We start from the raw sequence: 22,500 nt of genomic DNA on the forward strand, positions 1-22,500 counted from the left end.
TGTGGAAGAATTTAAAAAAACACTCTTAGACAATATAATGGAGATGTGTGTATTGTGGTATGAGGTCATTGGAACTGCACAATAGACTCTATACCTGAATGCACAGGTCAAGAACCTCATCCACAGTCATCTTACTATCTTTCACAACTGGTTGCTGAATTAGATCTGTTTGATACTTGGAGAGCTAAGCATGGAAGTGATAAGCAGTACACTTGGGTAAAAATGACTGAGCATCATGTTTGTGCTGCAAGACTCGGTAGGTTTTAAATATCTAATGAGTTTTGTTGCAGAGTCATTATCTGTTGTGTAAACCCCATGGGCTTTACACATCATCATTTAATTTCAGTTCATTTTAATATATCATCATTTCCTAAAACTAGTTCATACTGGAATTTTAATGTGAGATTACTACAAAACCATGAATTACGTGAAACATTTGGGTGCTTTTGGGGACAACGGAAAAAAAGCAAGTCCCAGTTAAGGAATTTAAAACAGTGGTGGGAAGACTTTTTGTGGAAGTTTTTTTGTCAGCAATATACTGTATATCACTTTCCAACACTAAGAGGAGGGGAAACTGTGGAAGCACTTGAGCAGGACATCAGACTTCTTGAGCAAGAAAAAACTGCAAGTGATAACCCTGGAATGGACAATGTTTTAAAATAAAAAAGGCAACAATTAGCTCTGTTCCTAAGTCAGAAAGTAAAGAGGGTACGAGTGCAGTCCTGTTTCGTCTTATGTCTTCCTGATGGAAGCATTACAACTGAGCTCTGAAACGAGACGACGTGCTGTAGAGTTTTCCACCAATCTCTACAAGTCTGAAAACTGTGATGAGGCAGCAATGTCCCAGCTTCTGGAAGGATTACCACGTCTAGATCCTGTGAAGAACTCAGCTGGACTCAGATCTTACTCTTGATGAAGTAAGCACTGCAGTCTCATGGCGCTCATCAGGTCGTTCTCTTGGTCTCGAAGGCTTGCCAGCAGACTTTTACAAGCACTTTTGGCATTTGCTGAATAAGGACTTTTATGATGATGTTCATGAATCATTTAATGATGGAATACTACCAGTGTCCTGTCAATGAACTTTTTATTACCTAATTCCTTATTACCAAAAAAAGGGAGGTTTATTTTTTTTGTTGTTAAAGAACTGGAGACCAGTATCACTGCTGTGCACTGAGTATAAAATTATATCCAAATGTTTGCCAAATAGGCTTAATTTTTTTTTTTTTTACAATTTATTGCATGATAATTAAACATACTGTATCCAACACTGCTCTATAATGGATAATCTTTTCTTAGAAAGAGATATTCTAGACTTGAGCAGAGTTTCTGATCTTGCAGTTGGTTTGATTTCTTTTTTTTTTTTTTTTTGATCATGCTAACCATGATTATTTGTTCAAAACACTGAAAAACTTTTGTGTTTGGGGAAAAATGTCTAACGTGGATAAAGGTTTTATATACAGGTCATTCCTCATTACTGAAAGTAGGCTTGAGAGGCTTGAGTTGTCCTTTCTCAGTGCAGAGGGGGATTAGGCAGGGTTGTCCAATTTCTGGACAACTCTATAGCTTGGCATTCGAACCAGTTTTAAACAATCTAAGGAAAAAGGAATGTAGTTGTTATTCTTAATTTTTGGTAAGGGATAGCAACAATATGGAAACCAAGAAAAACAAAACACATTCAAGGATAAGGGTCTATAGATTTGGTTATAAAGTTCAGAGGTTTAGTAGCTGTGAGAATTCAAGTTGATTATGCATACTATAAACTAATAAGCAATTTAATGATTTTTGAAAACACTTGGGGTTTCAGTAATGTACTGTGCAGGCTGAAAATGAAATGTATTAATTTTTGTATTCTGTATTTTTTTATTTATTTATGTATTTACTGTTATTAAATAAACAGTAAATTTATTTAATTTTTAATTGTTTGTTTGTAATGTGACAGTGAATAATGGTTTAATACACTGCCTTATGTATAAGTTTTGAATGAAATTTGAATTAAAATTCAAAAATTCTCTCTCTTTCTTTCTTTCTCTCTCTGTCTGTCTGTCTCTTTCTCATAATCTTTTCTGATTTTACTTGTTCTCTTGGTGTTCAGACAGGTGATGAGGTGTATCAGGTGTCTCTCTCTCTCTCTCTCTCTCTCTCCTCCTTGATTGAGATGAAAATTTTTAGTTCCACACTGGAACTCTTCTGCAAAGGCTTTCCACTAGATGTTGGAGCGTGGCTGTGGGGATTTGTGTTCATTCAGCTACAAGAGCATTAGTGAGGTCAGGCGCTGATGTTGGGTAAGGAGTCTCCAGTTCCAGTTCATCCCAAAGGTGTTCAGTGGGGTTGAGGTCAGGGCTCTGTGCAGGACACTCGAGTTCTTCCACTCCAACCTTCACACACCATGTCTTCATGGAGCTCGCTTTGTGCACAGGGGCATTGTCATGCTGGAACAGGTTTGAGTCTCTTAGTTCCAGTGAAGGGAAACTGTAAAGCTACAGCACACAGAGACGTTCTATACAATTGTGTGTGTGTGTGTGTGTGTGCGTGCATGCATTAGAGGTGTAATACAGTGCTACTATCCATATCTGTATCTGTTTACTGCTCCAAATATTTGTAAATTATTATTGTAAATATTTCTTTTCGTTTTAATTAAAGGTGAACACTACCACTATAAGCCCTGGAAAGACTGGAAGACATGAAAAACTGGGACTGCTGGAAAAGTAATTTTTCATTAACACAGTATACAAGAACGAATTAATTATAGCACCCATATGAATTTCTGGCAAAAATTTTCATTTAATACCCTGGGCATAGTTGTAAAATCCTCTCGTAAACAGCTGTACAGTCCTCTATAGTTTCTGAAATAATGAGTGTGGCTCTAGAATCCTCATGCATTTGCAGATTCCTTAGGGAAACTGAGGTTGGCTCCAGAATCTTAACTAATCTTCAGTGAATTTGTTCCTAGAATCCTCAGAGTGGTTCTAAAATCCACACGTGGTTCTATACTGTTTAGTACAGTTCTACAATGCTCAGTGCAGTACTGGACTCCTCAGTGTATCTCCAGAACACTCACTGTGGCTTTCAATTCCTCAGTGTTGCTCTAGAATCCTTGACTGTAGAACGCTCAGTGCAAGAGGTTTAGTGCAGTTCTAGGTTCCTTAGGCAAGTTCAGGGTGGCTCTAGAATTTTCACTGAAGTTCGTTCTTTAATTCTGAGTGTGGTTCTACAATCTACATGTGGTTCCATAGTATTTATTGTGCTTCTACAATGCCCAATGGAGTTCTGCAGTCCTCAGTGCAGCTCCACACCACAAGTGTGTCTCTCAAATCCTCAGTGTGGCTCTAGAATGCTTGAAGTTGGTCTAGAATTCTCATTGTTGTTCTAGGTAGCTTAGTGACGTTCAGTGAAGTTCTACAATCCACATCACCATCCTAGAATCTTTAGTGAGCAGTTATACAATAGCTGTAGTGGTAAGCACAGCTCTACTATCCTAAGTGTGTTTATGGAATAATTTGTGCAGTTCTAGGTTTCTTAGGGACGTTCAGTGTGATGTTTGGAAACATCAGTGTACTTCCAAATCTGGTTCCAAACTATTTATTGCAGTTGTGGAATCCTCAGCGCTTTTCTACAACCCTAAGTGTGTTTCTGGAATAATAAGTGTGGTTCTAGATTCCTCGGTCCAGTTTGAGGTTCCTTAGGGAAGACTTAGTGGATTCCTCAAACAGTTTCTGAAACCTCAGTGTAACTCTCAGACACTCATTGTGTTGTCTAAAATAGGATAAATTAGCAAAATGAATGAAATGTTCATGTTAGTTCTCTGATACACTGCACTGAGAGACAATATCATGATTAAAAAATAGATATTTAATTATTAACAATCAAATTTATTGAAAATCTTACTTAATTTGTATTACATGTACTGCTAAAGGCATCACTGCTGAGTCGAATGTGGTTGATACACACCCTCATCCTCACCCTTACTGCAGGAACTCTGGTGCAGAAATGAGTAAAAAATAACAATAATAATAATAAAAAAAGACCAAAGTGTTTGAGTTATAACAATTTGTCTTCTTGTTTTATGAAAAAATACACTAGAATGTGAAAATTTTTTGTGAAACAAAAAACCTGTGATGTTCTCAAAACAGTACAATGAGCTGAACTCCCATTAAAGCGGAGCCACCACACACGCACACACACACACCCACCCACACACACACACACACACACACACACACACACCCCTTGTCTGGCAACAGTGTAAGGCAGTAAGGCGCCAGTGTACAGACTCTGCTCTCTGGGGAACAATAACACAGCGCTTCATAAAAACTTCAAACGGCGCTGCCAAGGGCTTTATAGGTGCCTCAGAGGGTTATGAGCCTCAAGGGGGTGGTGGGGGGAGACACACACACACACACACACACACATACACACACACAGAGTCTGAACAGGTGATCCATACGCCACACATCCCTGGTTTAGTTGATATACACAGACTGCAACAGTGGCTTTATGATCACACACACACACACACACACACACAAATATATTTCATGTAGTCAACTGTGTGTACTTTCTCACTGTACAAAGAGAGAAAGTTCACCAGAGATGTGAGATTCTTCTCATTTCACTAATTTCAGTTTCTCATTTTTTGGTGTCTTTCTTTCTTTAGTCTAAGCTCCGTCCCCTGAGCATGCAAGCACACGACTTGAGAATGGAGGAATTAACGCCAGAAGTCACTTGTCACTTCGTCACTGTAGGACACTCCATGTGAATTCTCAGTTACAATATTCTCAGTGCAACATTAGAATCCTCAGTCTGGCGACAGATTCATCAGTGTAGCTCTTGAAACCTCAGGGTCATTATAGTATTCACAGTGCCGCTCTAGAATCCACAGTGTTTTTCTACTATTCCTGTGGCTCTAGATGCAGACAGGATCAACGCAGCTCTAGAATCCTCTGTGCAGTTCAGTATTCTCAGGGCAGCTCTAGAATCCTCACTGTGGTTATAATATTCTCAGGGCAGCTCTAGAATCCTCAGTGTGGTTATAATATTCTCAGGGCAGCTCTAGAATCCTCACTGTGGTTATAATATTCTCGGGGCAGCTCTAGAATCTTCAGTGTGGTTATAATATTCTCAGGGCAGCTCTAGAAACCTCACTGTGGTTATAATATTCTCGGGGCAGCTCTAGAATCCTCAGTGTGGTTATAATATTCTCAGGGCAGCTCTAGAATCCTCACTGTGGTTATAATATTCTCAGGGCAGCTCTAGAATCCTCACTGTGGTTATAATATTCTCGGGGCAGCTCTAGAATCTTCAGTGTGGTTATAATATTCTCAGGGCAGCTCTAGAATCCTCACTGTGGCCACAGTATCCTTAGTCCAGCTCTAGAATCCTCACTGTGGCCACAGTATCTTCAGTGCAGCTCTAGAATACTCACTGTGGTTACAGTATCTTCAGTGCAGCTCTAGAATACTCACTGTGGTTACAGTATCCTCAGTGCAGCTCTAGAAACCTCATTGTAGTTATAGTATCATCAGTGCAGCCCTAGAAACCTTAGTGTGGTTATAGTATTCTCAGCAGAACTCTAGAATCCTCACTGTGGCCACAGTATCTTCAGTGCAGCTCTAGAATCCTCATTGTGGCCACAGTATCCTCAGTGCAGCTCTGGAATCCTCAGTGTGGTTACAGAATCCTCAGTGCAGCTCTGGAATCCTCAGTGTGGTTACAGTATCCTCAGTGCAGCTCTGGAATCCTCAGTGTGGTTACAGAATCCTCAGTGCAGCTCTGGAATCCTCAGTGTGGTTACAGAATACTCAGTGCAGCTCTGGAATCCTCAGTATAGTAGTCAAAGTGCAGCTCTATAATCCTCAGTGTGGTTCTAAGATACTCAGGGAGGCTCTATAATCCTTGATCCTGCTCTAGAATACAGAGTGTTTTTCTACTATCCTCAGGGTGGCTACAGAATTTTCAGTGTGTTAGTGTTTCTTGTATCCTCAGTGCAGCCCTAGAATCCTCTGTCTGTTTATAGTGTCATCATTGTGGCTCTAGAATTGTCAGTGTGTTTACAGTATTCTCAGAATTCTTAGTGTGGTTCTAGGATACTCAGTGCATCTCTAGAATCCTCCATGTGGGTCTACGATACTTAGTCTGGCTCTATAATCCTTGATACTCTTGATTCTTCACTGTGGTGATAGTGTCATCAGTGTGGCACTCAGTGTAGACCTAAAACCGTACTTTACGTCTAGGACCCTTCCTGCGGCTCTAGAATTCTTGGTGTAGCTTGAAAACCCTCAGTGTGGTTCTAGGTTCCCCTCTGTAGCACAAGATCCTCCATGCAGCTCTAGAATTCTCTGGTGGTTCTAGGATCTTCAGCTAGGATCCTCATCATGCCTCTTGAATTCTCAGTGTGGATCTAGAATCCTCTGCTTGGAGTTAAACTCTCAAACTTTGTGGTTAAAAATAATGTTTTAATATCATTTTGTGTGTGTGTGTGTGTGTGTGAGAGAGAGAGAGAGAGAGAGAGAGAGAGAGAGAGAGATGAACAGCAGCCAGTTTCATGTCTCCAGTGTAAAACTTTACTGTACACCAGTGGTGATGATTCCAGATCAATCCAGTGAAAATAAATCTACACTGCCAGATTCTAAAACACACACACACACACACACACACACACACACACACACAGAATTAACAGATAGGAAGTTCTGCTCAGCTAGTGGAAGGTTAGTTCATCCTCATATTACCTGATCACCAAATTATCCAAACTGATAAATTCATAATAATCCTGAATGGAGTGGTTAAGAATCTCTCTCTCTCTCTCTTTCTCACACACACACACACACACACACACACACACACACACTGTGGATCAGGAAGATCATCCATTCTGTGTGGTAAAGAAAAACATTTTCAAAAGTACAGTGCAAAAAGTGTAGTCAATATTTCTGAAAATCCTCTTAAACTGAATGACCCTTGTTATACACTGACGTCAGAGCATTTAAATAACATCACAGCGTTTACTCAGTGTAAGACTGTCGTTCGTCTGCTAGCCGACGGCCAACCGCCAGCAGACGGATGTGTGAACTTGAAAATAAAAATCATCTTACTTTACATTTCATAGTAATAACTGGTGCGTATTTAGTCTAATCCATGAGTTTTCAGTGCATTCACCCAGTATGGAGAATTTAAACAGGAACACAGAGTAAACGAGTCGTTTTGTTTTCCAGACCCACTGGAATGGCAAAGAGGAAGAGTTATTTGTCAACAAATCACTATGATAAAAAATACTTCATTAAGCGTTAGACGTCTGGATCCACACTGAGCTCACTGCATTTACCAGTTAGAGATGAGCCGTATATCAGTGTATTTCTTTAATCTGATACTTAAAAAAAGTCTCTGTTGTGATTCTAAAACCCACAGATTCCTCTGTGCAGCACCAGAATTCTCAGTGTGGTTATATGATCCAGTTCTGGAATGCTTACTGTGGTTCTAAAATCCTCAGCACAGACCTAGAATGCTGAGTGTGGTTCTAGAATGCTTATTAAAATGCTCATTAAGGTTCTAAATCATTAGCACATCTCTAGAGGCTCATGATGGTTCTAAAATCACAGTGCAGCTCTAGAATGCTCTGTGTCGCTCTAGAATTCTCATTACCATTCTAAAACCCTCTGTGAATCTCTAGAATCCACAGTGTGGCTCTATAATACTCATTACGGTTCTAAACTCCTCAGAGCCGCTCTAGAATGCCTGGTCAGAATCTAGAATGCCTGGTGTGCACTACCATTCTCAGTGTGGCTCTAGAATCTTCATTATGGTTCTAAAATCCTTAGTGTGGTCTAGAATATTCAGTGTGGCCCTATATTTCTCTTCATGGTTCTACAACCAACAACATAGCTCTAGAATCCACAGTGTGGTTCTAGAATGCTTATTAAAATGCTCATTAAGGTTCTAAATCATTAGCACATCTAATGTTTCTAGCTCTTTACGGTTCTAAACTCCTCAGTGCAGCTCTAGAATGCCTGGTCAGAATCTAGAATGCCCAGTCAGAATCTAGAATTGTGCACTACCATTCTCAGTGCGGCTCTAGAATCCCCATTGTGGTTCTAAAATCCTCAGTGTGGTCTACAATATTCAGTGTGGCCCTATGTTTCTATTTATGGTTCTACAACCAACAACATAGCTCTAGAATCCACAGTGTAGCTCTAGAATCCTCACTACGGTTCTAAAATTCTCAGCATGGCTTTAGAATGGTCAGTGTGGCTCTATAATCCTCACTATGGTTTTAAAATGCTCATATAATCCTGAGAGTGGTTCTAGAGTGTGACTGGTGCTGATGATCAGAGATGATCAGAGATGATGGTATAGAGTGTGTTTTCATGTACCTAGTGTATGTTTGTGCTGAATGTGTGCATTAAGACTGTACGCGATTGGCTGATAATCATTTGATGACATCATCGAGTTGCTCCTCTTCAGAACATTCAACAGAACTGTGGGTGAAAGTTTTCACGTCTGTTCCAAGTGTATTTAAAACATTACGACTGTGTGTGTGTGTGTGTGTGTGTGTGTGTAAACAGATGGGTTAATTACATCACAGGTACATTACAGTCACCCACATGTCTATGGACAGTGTGGAAGTGATATGCAGTTCTGAAAAAGTCCAGTTCTGCCTGGTTCTGTTCAGTTCTGTTCAGCTGGAAGTAATTTAGCCAAGTTCTGGTCAGTTTTCATTAGTTCTCTCTGGTCTGTCTATTCTAAAGCCACTGTTCTCATAACTCATATTGCCTATAAATTATTCTGTTAATGTAACTCTCTCTGTGTGTGTGTGTGTGAGTGTGTGTGTGTGAGTGTGTGTAGCTACACTGCAGTGGCTCTGCCTTGCTGTAGAGCAAGAGGGGAACACTGTTTAAATCGTACACATAGTCTGCCATGAGTCCACGGGTTCTGGAGTGTGAGAGGACAGAACTCATCCTGCAGCCATTTCTCCCGTCCCTCCGTGAGCAGCACGAGTGCAAAGTGGTCCAGCTGCTCTGACGCATACACACACACTTCCGTTCCACACACACACACCTGCGCAGGACACACACACTGCCGGGCCGCGCTCTGGAGACGTGCACACAGTCCGTTTATCTCCTGAACCACCAGCTGCACCATCTCCCTCGCCGTGGTGTGTATCGTCACTCTCAGCTGCAAAGAAAAAAAAAACACTCACCCAAAATGTATGACGTAATTACTACTTTTCTAGAAATAAATAGAAAACCAATCTGTGGTGGGGTTCTCGAATGCTCTCTGTGGTGTGAGAACCCTTAGTTTAGTTCCTCAGTGCAGTTCTAGGATCCTCACTGCAACTCCATAATTACCTGCATGGTTCTACAATCTGCTGTCCTTTTCTAGAATCCTTGGTTCAAGTAGAAATTTTACAGTATGAATCTAGAATCATCTGTGCAACTCTAGAATCCTTATCTTGTCTCTAGAACCCTCGGTGTGGTTCTCAAATTCTCTGTTCAACTGTAACATCCCGAATGTAGTTACAATCCAGAGTGCAAATCTAGAGTCCTCACTGTAATTCTGCAATACTCAGTGTTGTTATAGAACCCTCCATGTTGCTCTAGAATCTTCAGTGTGGTTCTGGGCTCTTCTGTGCAAATCTTAGATCCTTAAAATGGTTCCATTGTTCTAGGATTCTCAGGGCAATACTCAAATCTGTGCAAACCTAAGATCCTTGGAACGGTATTAAAATCTTGAGTTCTAAAACCATCAATTGTGTGGTTCTGGAAAGCTCAGTGTGTTTATAGAACCCTCTAGAATCTTCAGTGTGGTTCTGGACTCTTCTGTGCAAATCTTAGATCCTTAAAAAGGTTCTAACGTCCCCACGCCAGATCTGAAATCATCAATTGCGTGGTTCTATAATCCTTTGTACGGCTCTAAAGTTTTCGGTGTTGGCTATCTAGCTGTGAATCCTCACTGTGGTTACGGAACCCTCTGTGTGGCTCGGCAATACTCTCTTTGGCTCTGCTGTGCAAATCTAAGACGTTTAAAACAGGTCCAATGTCATCATCAATCCAGTTCTAAAAATCATAAATAATGTGGCTCTAGAATCATCCATGTGACGTATTTGCTTATTTCTAGTTTGTCGTTAGCAGCTGCGGTGTTCTTTAGCTGGACAGCGTATCCAGAATGCTCAGCTGATGATCCTTGTTAGTATCTTAGATTGTTTAAATATATAGCAAGCTAACACATCTGATAAAATTGAAAATTTGTTTTGTTTTTGTGCCTCACCTTAACGCTAGTCTCCTTGGGAAGCCCCGTGTGGTATTGTGGGTAAATCCTGACTGTTGAGTAGCAGGATCTGTGAGTTGCGTTTCTGCAGTGGGAGGAGTTCTGTTTCCTCCCGCTGTCCTCCGATAGGGAGCGTACAGGTCCGGGGTGTGCCCAAACTTTTGAAGGGGAGGCGTTTGGTGTTGTCACTGATTGAGTGGGCGGGGCTTCAAGGCTGCTGGTCCGCACACACAATGCCGTTTTTTTCTCTGTGATGCGCAGCAGCTCGATCTGACGACTTGGCAGGACAAAGTCACTGTCTATCAGCTCTGTCCCCGCTCTGACTCCGCCCCCTGAGCACAGCACATCAGGCTGAGCAAGAGTGTGTGTGTAAGGGAGAGGATGTGATGGTGGAAGGAGGTCAAGTTCTCTTGGGCTGGAGCTGTAATCACTGTCTGGAGTAAGGAAGACCTCCAAGGAACCTTCATCATCAGACAGAGGATCTACAGAAACAGTATGTTAAACTTCTAAAAAAAAAAATAGGGCAATGAAACACACTGGGGCAAATAATAGAACAAGGGGCACTAGATTTAATAAGGGGAACAGGATAATGAGAGATGGAAAGGCGGAAAGTTTCTCACCGGGGTATTTGCGGCCACTATCAGGTGAAGGGGCAGGTGATTCGACAGGTGAGGGGGCAGGTGAAGGGAGATAGTCGGGCTGGGAAGACGTAGAAGGTGTTTTTTCAACAATGTTCTCCTTGCTAAAGTCGATGATGGAGCCAAGATTCACACCAACACGCTGTTGTTTATAACGGGCGAATTGTAACACCTCCACCATCCAACGAGCCTCACGCCAAACCTCATCCACCTGCTGCACACACACACACACACATACTTAGATTATCAAAATATTGAACTTTAGGCATGTTTAAGAATGTTTTCCGAGAATGTTTTACAGGACCCTTATAAACATCCATGCAATGTTGCTGAAACATTTTAGTTGTCATTATCGCCTCATTTATCAACCTTTCAGTAATTTTTTTGTGTAAATATTTTCCTCAGGCATAAATTACCATTCACATTCATTGCACAGTTGATTACATTTAGCCGCACGTGTAAAAGTCTGCAAAGAGCAGACTCCATAAAAGACTCCATAAAAGGCTGAAATCAACCATGAAATTAGCTAGGCCTTTAGGGGCACCAGCAGCTTTAGTTAGGTGTATACCGGGAGTCAGGGCAACGGACATAGCAGGTAATCTTAGGGTCTTAGGCAAGCACAGGTTCTCAAAGATAGTTATTCATGTAGGAGCTAATGATATACGCCTTCGTCAGTCTGAGGTTACTAAGAGTAACATGGTAGAGGTGTGTAAATTAGCGAAGGCGATGTCCGATGCAGTAGTATGCTCTGGCCCCATCCCAATGCGGTGTGGCGATGTAGCTTACAGCAGGTTATGGTCGCTGAACTGCTGGATATCCAGGTGGTGCTCCGAAAACAATGTGGGCTTTATAGATAATTGGACTAACTTTGAGGGCAAGGCTGGCCTGTTAGTGCGGGATGGTGTCCATCCCACTCGGGAAGGTGCTGCTCTCATTTCTTGCAGCATAGCACATAGTCTCAGAACAGGCCAAGGCCAGGGAGCAGACAAGCAGGCTAAACCGACCGTCGTCACTTACGTTCCACCGTATTGAGACTGTGTCTGTTCCCTGAATTAAGTGTTTTGTTAACTTTAAAAAGAGTTTTCTAAATGAAGGTTTCTATAATTTCTACATTTATATGTGAAATGGGGAATATGGAATAATATTTTGGATTCGGGAAACACTTTAATGTAGAAGGTGTTTCCTGTTGTTTATTTTCTTTAATTAAAAAATTCATATTTGTTAATTCATGTTTAAAAAGAAATTGTAATTTATGTTTAATTAAAATAAGTGTTATTGATTAACCAATAAGGTGTTTACATTATGACCCCTAGAGTTCAAGGGGCGGGGTTTTTCCTTTTGGGGGAAGTGAGTTGGTGTTTGGCAGAGAGAGAATTGGACGTGTGTGACTGAGCCACAGAGAAACTAAAGCTAGAAACTAAAAAGAAAAGGTTTTCCTGACTGTGAGTACAGAAACTGAACAGCTAAAAGACTGAACTCGTAAAGAGAATTAGACTCAAGAGCTGAGTGGACTCGGAATGAGCATGTGCATTAATGCAGGAAGATGATGTCGCAGTTTTGTTTTCTTCCTACTACTCTTGAGTTAAGTGACTAAACTGTTGGGAAACTTGGAAGAAAGACTAAATCAGTATTTATTTAGCATCCAAGTGTTGATGAACATTTCATAGTGTTCGGAGTTCATTGAAATGCAAGAATATGGAGCGATCTACTAGGAGAGGCCGAGGTGGCTTTGCGGCCTGTTTGCATCCCAAGATGGAGGATTTGCCTGGACATGTCATCCGATTCATCTTTGTGAGTGATGGTTCGTGGATGGACACCTTCCTTGACTGGATGATCTGCTGATCTTGTCATCGCTTCATCATGTCTTCTAAGCAGGTGTTGTGTTCGTGGAATTCACTATTTCATCAGATTTTGTGAGTACTCGTAACTGTTTCACATTTAGTGAGCTCCAACATTGCGTGCCAATGAGAAACTCAAATCCCAGCTGGGTAATATTTTATTTTTAGGTATAATTTGATTTTGAATAATTGATATTGTGTGTGTGAATTTACAGTTAATGTAATCACCCATCTGAATTTAATTTATTTATTTTGGGTTTAAAACGTATTGATTTTTATTTATTCATTTAACTTGATTTAATTTAAAATTAGAAAGTTAATAAATGTCAATGTTTATTGAGTATTTTTATGTCCTGTGTCCCAAATTCTGAATATTCAATTATGAACACTAAATACTGAAATCTGAGATTTGAGGTTATATTTAATTATTGGTTATTGCTTGATTAGTAAATGCACTTCACTTAACTAATGCAATTTTAGATGTGCCTCTCATCTGTAGAACTTTAAATTGTGATTTCCCCTAGACATATTTATTCAAGTTGGGCCAGTTTTGCAGGTGGGAGGGGCTACATTAACATAAAATTAGATCCTACCAAATGCACAGCCAGCACCTTTGATCTCTGAAGCTAAGACTGTTAAATATAAGCTCTCTTACATCTAAAGCACTTATTGTTAATGAAACTATTACTAATTCTGACAAGACAGAAGTACTTGTACTAGGACCACATGCAGCTAGAAGTAACCTTTCTGATTACATGCTATCTCTGGATGGCCTTTCTGTTTCATCATGTGCAGCAGTAAAAGACCTTGGTGTGATTATCGACTCTAGTCTTTCTTTTGAAGCTCATGTAGATAATATAACTAGGATTGCTTTCTTTCATCTCAGAAATATTGCTAAAATAAGAAATATATTGTCGCTACACGATGCAGAAAAATTAGTTCATGCTTTTGTTACCTCTAGGTTGGATTATTGTAATGCCTTACTGTCTGGATGTTCCAGTAGGAGCATAAACAAGCTCCAGTTAGTCCAGAATGCAGCAGCGAGAGTCCTTACTAGAACCAGAAGATATGACCACATCACCCCTATCTTATCCACACTGCATTGGCTCCCAATCAAATTTCATATTGATTATAAAATACTACTATTGACCTATAAAGCACTAAATGGTCTCGCGCCACAGTACCTGAGCGAACCTTTGGTCTTTTATGATCCGTCACGCCTACTCAGATCAAAAGGAGCAGGCTATTTGTTGGTACCTCGAATAATGCAGGCTACAGCTGGGGGTAGAGCTTTCTCATACAAAGCCCCACAGTTATGGAACAGCCTTCCAGTAAGTGTTCGGGGCTCAGCTCAGACACAGTCTCAGTGTTTAAGTCTCGGCTGAAAACATATTTGTTTAGTCAAGCCTTTTGTGAATAGTTTTCTTAGGTACAGGGGCAGGTCTGGAGGGTTCACAGGCATAGAGTGTTGTGGTGAACTGGGATGTTTGGATGCTGTCGCCCCCCCACTCTCACAAGTTCACTCAGGTGTGTTGATGGTGGAGAGGCTGGAGCTTTATGTCCCAGGACTCGCTCATGTCTGTGTTAGCTTCTGGCTCTCCCTTTTAGTTATGCTGTCATAGCTAGTCTTGCCAGAGTCCCTGCTTGCACTCTGTAAATCATCTGAATCCATTACAGTACAAGAGCTTACCTAATACCTAATGTTCTTTCAGCAATTGCTAAGAACATTCTACCCTCAAGTCTCCATCACTGTAAAGCTGATAACTGCAGTTTATTCAAATCTTCCAGGAATGCAGCTCAGCCATTGCAGAGCGTTGGCTACCACACACACACACACACACACACACACACACACACACACACTAACGCCTCCTCCATTTATACAGCACCATTACTTTTGTTTTAATTGAATGGCTAGACTTGTATGTCGTATTTTATTTTTGCATTTTTTTTTGTAAAAACATTTTATCAATAAGTAAAATGAAGCAACAGAGTTTCATAAAATGTTCATTAAATTGGTGTATAACTGAAATTAAGTGATTTAACTTGACAGTGCAATCCGTTAATAAAAATCACAGTAAATCATTGATTATACAGTTTGATGCCATTCAGTGTAGTTTTACATTAGTGAGTCTCCTAATATAGACATTTACACAAAGTCTTAAGATACTATCATTTTTCCAGAATAGATTTTCATGCTCATAAAAATTACACACACACACACACACACACACACCTGTGATAATATAATACCTGTAAGAGCTCCTGGATTTTCTGATGTCTCTGCTTGGCAGTGAGCAGCTCGGACTCTGAGAACGCCTCCCGCAAAGCCTGCTGGGAAATGAGGGACTCCAGATCCAAGATGGCTGACGCACGGCAGTACTGTCCGATAAAAGTGGGACAGTACGCTCCAAAATGAACTATAGATAGATAGATAGATATACATTGTATTACTGATAAAGTGTGTGTGTGTGTATGTGTGTGTGTATGTGTGTGTGTATGTGTGTGTGTATGTGTGTGTGTATGTGTGTGTGTATGTGTGTGTGTTTGTTCTCACCCAGCTCAAAGATCTGCAGAGGTAGGGTAAAAAATCCAGATCGAGGGGAGAAGTTGTTTTGCCCAGGAGGCGTACACACTTCTTCATATGGTGGGAGGAGCAAGAGGAAGGACACGCCCTCTCCGAATTCAAGCACATCGTGAACGTAAATACGAAAATCCTGAGCCTGAGACGGAAAAGTACAGAGAGACAGACATGAGGCCGTCCTGTGAATGAGCTGTTGCTATAGAAACGATAACATATAAGAACGAGCGCATTAATATAAACCTGTGATTTGCAGCTGCACTACTGTCAGATAAAATTAATCTTCTGACCAATCACAATCCAGAATTCAACATCACTGTGGTATTATTATTATTATTATTATTATTATTATTATTACCTGGTTGTTTGGAATATTGATGCGGCCAATCAGCTCGTTGGCAGCGCTGCGTAACTCCAGTAAGAGGCGATGTGCAGCGTTTTCCTCGTTAGCGTACACATCCTGAGTGTCTTCCAGAGAACGTACTGACTGCAGCCACTGCCACTCCTCCCTAACACACACACACACACACACACACACAGTGTGAAAACTGATGAATGTAGTACATCCATGTCTGGAGCACACACCCCAAGATGGAAACACTCACACACCACACACACTACACACACACTACGCACACACACTACACAAACACACACACTGATACCTGGAGACGTGGCTGTTGTCTCGTATTTTGACATGGCAGAACACATTGGGGATTTTCTGAGGAACCAAAACTCTGATCTGTTCCACAGAGCTGGAGAGCTTCATATAACCCAGATAGAGTCCAGGAGAGAGCATCTTCCTACTGCGCTTATGATAGGCAAGCTTCTCCTTAAACACACACACACACAAGTTGTGATCATTTATCACTTACACAAAACAGAAACGCTGGATTCTAGGTAAAAGTTACGTTACGTACATTTAAATAATTATCGAGTGTTCAAGTAAACTTTTCTACTGCTTACATTTTACAACTAAAACACACAAGCAGCAGCTTTTTTTTTTTTTTTAAGTGCCTGTCGGTCACCGTTAAACCCCGCGTGTACACACACTCCAGTTTGCAGGACGACACAACCATCATTCCTTATTAAGATGGGACCACAAATTTTAAAACCTTGGATTCTCTGCTTTATTGAGTGGAATAACTCTCTAAAGGTTTGCTGTTATCAGGAAATGTACAGGTTTATATCCCGAAGGAAAGGTGAGGCTAACGTCGGCTAGCTTGTGTATACAGAATAGAGCAGTTAGGACTATCTTTCCTGTATGTTCAGCTAAAACTGGGAGGAAATCATGTGATGAATAAATTAAAGATAATTAAGATAAGACCATTCTGTTCCTGTCCTAAATGATGCTTTTTTTAAAAAAAAAAAAACAAAAACGATGTCATTAGCTGTTTCACGGCTGTTTCATGTTCTCTGAAAGACTTTCTAGCATTCAATCCGTTTAATGTTTAATAGTTGATTAACTTGTTTCACTGATGTTCCAGTACATTAAATGTAGCTATAAATGGATAAAAAAAGCATGTTGTGTTATTCTTTAATTAATAAAGAAAACTGTAATCATTGGCTAATTGTACTGTTATAGGAAAATGATCAGGGCGTGTGTGAGAGTGTGTGTGAGAGTGTGTGTGAGAGTGTGTGTGAGAGTGTGTGTGAGAGTGTGTGTGAGAGTGTGTGTGAGAGTGTGTGTGAGAGTGTGTGTGTGTGCTCACGTGCAGGGTGATGAGGAGTGTGTCGAGGGCTGTAGGTTCGTCCGCACAGCTGGTGGATTTGCGCTGCAGCTGGAGTTTACAGAGTTTAGACCATCGCTGTGTGTCCAGATCTGAACATCCGCCCAAATCACGCAGTAACACTAAGAGGGCGTTACCGTGCTTATCACGCAGGGGCTCGAAGTACACCTGGCCCAGGTCCTGAGTGCCTAACAGAGCCTGTAACACGCACACACACACACACACACACACACACACACACACACACACACACACACACACGGCATTAGGAAAGTAGTTGTGTACTGTTAGAAGTCTTGTCTGGTTGGTATGTTGAGTGTGTACTCGTATACAAGGTGGTGTGTGTGTGTGTATGCGCGCATGAGTGTGTATGCGCGCATGAGTGTGTATGCGCGCATGAGTGTGTATGCGCGCGAGTGTGTATGTGCGCGAGTGTGTATGCGCGCGCGAGTGTGTAATGCGTGTAGTGAGTGTGCGAGTGCGTGTGTGCGAGTGCGTGTGTGCGTGTGTGAGTGTGTGTGCGAGTGCGTGTGTGCGTGTGAGTGTGTGTGCGAGTGCGTGTGTGCGTGTGTATGCGTGAGTGTGTGTGTAATGCGCGTGTGAGTGTGTAATGCACACGTGTGTGTGCAAGTGTATGCGTGAGTGTGTGTGTGTAAGGCGTGTGAGTGTGTGTGTGTATGCGTGAGTGTGTGTGTATGCGTGAGTGTGTGTGTAATGCGTGAGTGTGTGTGTGTATGCGTGAGTGTGTGTGTATGCGTGAGTGTGTGTGTAATGCGTGAGTGTGTGTGTGTATGCGTGAGTGTGTGTGTAATGCGCGTGTGTGTGTGTAATGCGCGTGTGAGTGCGCGAGTGTGAGTGCGCGAGTGTGAGTGCGCGAGTGTGAGTGCGCGTGTGAGTGAGTGCGCGCGAGTGTGAGTGCGCGAGTGTGAGTGCGCTGCGCGTGTGAGTGCGCTGCGCGTGTGAGTGCGCTGCGCGTGTGAGTGCGCGTGTGTGTGTGTAATGCGCGTGTGAGTGCGCGTGTGTGTGTGCGTGAGACCTGAAGCTGTGTTAGAGCTTGTAGAAGTTTAAGGCGGGTCTGCAGGGTGCAGGAGCAGGATGGGTGGGTGGAGCTAGCACACTGCTGTAGCCACAGAATCTCCTCCCACAAATACGTCACCTAGCAACAGAAATTACCATGGCAACAGGGATTAATATTCACAAGAACGACAGTTATTGTAACCATGAAGATTTGATGAAATGATAGTAGACGCTCCATACGTCTGTCAGTTCCACTGATTCACTTAATTACGAAATTAGCTACGAGTGTAAGGAGAAACCGACCAATCAGAGACAGAGAAGTAACCATGGATACAGAGAATGTCACTGAGTAAATACAAGGCAATGGTCTTGATTATTGTTGCTAGTTATTTATTAATTTTCTGAAATTTCCATGGAGATGACACTACCTGCAGGAACGTGTACTGGGGAGAAAATGTGCAAAAATACTACTTTAGTCAATTAATCAATTAATTAATCAATTAATCAATTAATTAAGTCAGTTAAGTACGATCCGGTGTGTTTCTGGCGCTCTTTCGATTACATTCTGCTGATTTTTCAGAGGTTTGCGTATCGTACCTTGGTGAACCACAGAAAGTCGTGCGTGAGGGAGCTGTAAGAATCGTCCACCTCTACGATGGGCAGCTGCTCCTCCGCCGTGACCACAACGCTGTCGTCTTTATAAAACACGCAGGCTACGTACAAACCCCTGGAGACGACACGCAGTGACATTCAGCTCAAATTCACACTGCAGCTGAAACTCCTGCCTGGTCTTCACTACTCACATATAACCACGCAGGAACAGTACTGACCTCCTCAAACAAACCTTCTCACGATCAGGACAAGCAGTGCTGCTGAAGCTCCGCTCACAGGGCAGGGCAATCAAAGATCACCTGTTCCTCTACTTCACCTGCTTCACCTGCTTCACCTGCACTACAGTGTTCCTCTACTTCACCTGCTTCACCTGCTTCACCTGCACTACAGTGTTCCTGTACTTCACCTGCTTCACCTGCTTCACCTGCACTACAGTGTTCCTGTACTTCACCTGCTTCACCTGCTTCACCTGCTTCACCTGCACTACAGTGTTCCTGTACTTCATCTGCACTACAGTGTTCCTCTACTTCACCTGCTTCAGCTGCACTACAGTGTTCCTGTACTTCACCTGCTTCACCTGCACTACAGTGTTTCTGTACCTCACCTGCTTCACCTGCACTACATTGTTCCTGTACTTCACCTGCTTCACCTGCTTCACCTGCACTACAGTGTTCCTCTACTTCACCTGCACTACAGTGTTCCTCTACTTCACCTGCTTCAGCTGCACTACAGTGTTTCTGTACTTCACCTGCTTCACCTGCTTCACCTGCACTACAGTGTTTTTGTACTTCACCTGCTTCACCTGCTTCACCTGCACTACAGTGTTTTTGTACTTCACCTGCTTCACCTGCTTCACCTGCACTACAGTGTTTCTGTACTTCACCTGCTTCACCTGCACTACAGTGTTTCTGTACTTCACCTGCTTCACCTGCACTACATTGTTCTTGTACTTCACCTGCTTCACCTGCACTACATTGTTCCTGTACTTCACCTGCTTCACCTGCTTCACCTGCACTACAGTGTTCCTCTACTTCACCTGCACTACAGTGTTCCTCTACTTCACCTGCTTCAGCTGCACTACAGTGTTTCTGTACTTCACCTGCTTCACCTGCTTCACCTGCACTACAGTGTTTTTGTACTTCACCTGCTTCACCTGCTTCACCTGCACTACAGTGTTTTTGTACTTCACCTGCTTCACCTGCACTACAGTGTTTTTGTACTTCACCTGCTTCACCTGCACTACAGTGATTCTGTGCTTCACCTGCACTACAGTGTTTCTGTACTTCACCTGCTTCACCTGCACTACAGTGTTTCTGTACTTCACCTGCTTCACCTGCACTACAGTGTTTCTGTACTTCACCTGCTTCACCTGCACTACAGTGATTCTGTGCTTCACCTGCACTACAGTGTTTCTGTACTTCACCTGCTTCACCTGCACTACAGTGTTTCTGTACTTCACCTGCTTCACCTGCACTACAGTGATTCTGTGCTTCACCTGCACTACAGTGTTTCTGTACTTCACCTGCTTCACCTGCACTACAGTGTTTCTGTACTTCACCTGCTTCACCTGCACTACAGTGTTCCTGTACTTCACCTGCACTACAGTGTTTCTGTACTTCACCTGCTTCACCTGCACTACAGTGTTCCTGTACTTCACCTGCACTACAGTGTTTCTGTACTTCACCTGCTTCAGCTGCACTACAGTGTTTCTGTACTTCACCTGCTTCACCTGCTTCAGCTGCACTACAGTGTTTCTGTACTTCACCTGCTTCACCTGCTTCACCTGCACTACAGAGTTTTTGTACTTCACCTGCTTCACCTGCTTCACCTGCACTACAGTGTTTTTGTACTTCACCTGCTTCACCTGCACTACAGTGATTCTGTGCTTCACCTGCACTACAGTGTTTCTGTACTTCACCTGCTTCACCTGCACTACAGTGTTTCTGTACTTCACCTGCTTCACCTGCTTCACCTGCACTACAGTGTTTCTGTACTTCACCTGCACTACAGTGTTTCTGTACTTCACCTGCTTCACCTGCTTCACCTGCACTACAGTGTTCCTGTACTTCACCTGCACTACAGTGTTTCTGTACTTCATCTGCTTCACCTGCACTACATTGTTCCTGTACTTCACCTGCTTCACCTGCACTACAGTGTTCCTGTACTTCACCTGCACTACAGTGTTCCTGTACTTCACCTGCACTACAGTGTTCCTCTACTTCACCTGCTTCACCTGCACTACATTGTTCCTGTACTTCACCTGCTTCACCTGCACTACAGTGTTCCTCTACTTCACCTGCTTCACCTGCACTACAGTGTTCCTCTACTTCACCTGCTTCACCTGCACTACAGTGTTCCTCTACTTCACCTGCTTCACCTGCACTACAGTGTTTCTGTACTTCACCTGCTTCACCTGCTTCACCTGCACTACAGTGTTTCTGTACTTCACCTGCTTCACCTGCACTACAGTGTTTCTGTACTTCACCTGCTTCACCTGCTTCACCTGCACTACAGTGTTTCTGTACTTCACCTGCTTCACCTGCTTCACCTGCACTACAGTGTTTCTGTACTTCACCTGCTTCACCTGCACTACAGTGTTTCTGTACTTCACCTGCTTCACCTGCTTCACCTGCACTACAGTGTTCCTGTACTTCACCTGCTTCACCTGCACTACAGTGTTTCTGTACTTTAATTAATTTTTTTCTGTACTTTACTTAATTATTTAATTAATTCAATTTTATAAAAATTGAATTGAATCTTTTTTACCTCAGTTAAATGATCTGTTTAATGTAGGTGTGTACTTTATTTACTTTCATATCTTGCATTATGGTTAATTATACTACACTGAATGGTTTCTTAGTTTGTGTATTTTCTATTTAATTTATTCCGTAATTGCTTATAATCTGTTACTGTAACAAACTTTACAGAAACTTCAGTGTAATATATAAATAAAATTGAATATTTTTTTTTTACCTTACCTTTTAAGACTTTTGACGAATTTGCTGGTGGGCTGGAAGAGATGTCTCAGGCTTTTAGAGACGGAGTGCTTCCTGATATTTGCTGGTCCCTTGCACTGATCTACACACACACACACACACACACACACACACACACACACACACACACACACAGTGAAAACGATGTCATCAAACACTGATTTCATCCATAAAGATCCACTTAAAATCTGAATCAGACCAAATGCAACATTATTAAACTGAAAAATAGCTAACTTTAATTACTGTTTATGTTAATTTTCTTTTTTTTTTTTTTTTTTTTTTGAACATTATTTAATATAGAAAGCTTTGGATGATATAAAATGTAGTACAGTAAAACTTTGGGTAATTTAGAAATCAGAATATGATGCTAACACAAACCCCTTAATCACCGGAGAACGATATCTAACTGCGGTTTATATTTTTACTTAATTAAACTAATTTAAATTATTTATATAAATCTGTTACATTTGGGTTAAGAGAAAATTTTAGATTTCTTTTTTGTTGTTAAGAATATAGTAATTTTTAAAAAAAAATTAAATGTTACAGACCATTTTTTGTATGTGTTTAAATAAAGTAAGTAAAGTAGGATATTCAGAAATCCAGCTCTTTTCAGATAAAAGCATAATGGAGGCTGTTCTGATTGAACTGCAGAAGAAATGAGCCAAGATCTCCAAGATACAGAAAAAAAACCTTAGTGCCGCATTGATGCAGCTTTAAAGGCTCAACAAACACTGACCAGGTTTAGTTTATTACTGTTTACTGATATTTATAGTCCATTGTTTGTGTCTAGAAACTTTTAATTTCATTATTTTTGAAGGCATATTGACT

At 41.6% G+C, this 22,500-nt stretch overlaps 1 protein-coding gene across 4 annotated transcripts in view; it reads right to left on the minus strand.

The window, feature by feature from the left end:
• Positions 1-3,827: 3,827 nt before the first annotated feature.
• Positions 3,828-22,500, minus strand: part of LOC113525322 (ankyrin repeat and fibronectin type-III domain-containing protein 1) — an 82,265-nt gene continuing 63,592 nt past the window's right edge. Inside the window, exons 13-23 of one of the 4 annotated variants that reach the window (XM_053235672.1) lie at positions 21,655-21,754; positions 18,662-18,791; positions 18,084-18,203; positions 17,030-17,245; positions 15,983-16,149; positions 15,676-15,826; positions 15,294-15,459; positions 14,990-15,156; positions 10,881-11,112; positions 10,261-10,742; positions 3,828-9,168 (exon numbers count right to left, since the gene is read on the minus strand). In XM_053235672.1, coding sequence (XP_053091647.1) covers positions 8,839-9,168; positions 10,261-10,742; positions 10,881-11,112; positions 14,990-15,156; positions 15,294-15,459; positions 15,676-15,826; positions 15,983-16,149; positions 17,030-17,245; positions 18,084-18,203; positions 18,662-18,791; positions 21,655-21,754 — 2,261 coding nt within the window. In that variant the 3' untranslated portion in view covers positions 3,828-8,838. The remainder of the gene's footprint in view (positions 9,169-10,260; positions 10,743-10,880; positions 11,113-14,989; positions 15,157-15,293; positions 15,460-15,675; positions 15,827-15,982; positions 16,150-17,029; positions 17,246-18,083; positions 18,204-18,661; positions 18,792-21,654; positions 21,755-22,500) is intronic. The other 3 variants (XM_053235673.1, XM_053235669.1, XM_053235674.1) reach the window with 3 other exon arrangements.

The sequence above is a fragment of the Pangasianodon hypophthalmus genome, chromosome 1, assembly GCF_027358585.1.
Source record: "Pangasianodon hypophthalmus isolate fPanHyp1 chromosome 1, fPanHyp1.pri, whole genome shotgun sequence".
Lineage (NCBI taxonomy): Eukaryota > Metazoa > Chordata > Actinopteri > Siluriformes > Pangasiidae > Pangasianodon > Pangasianodon hypophthalmus.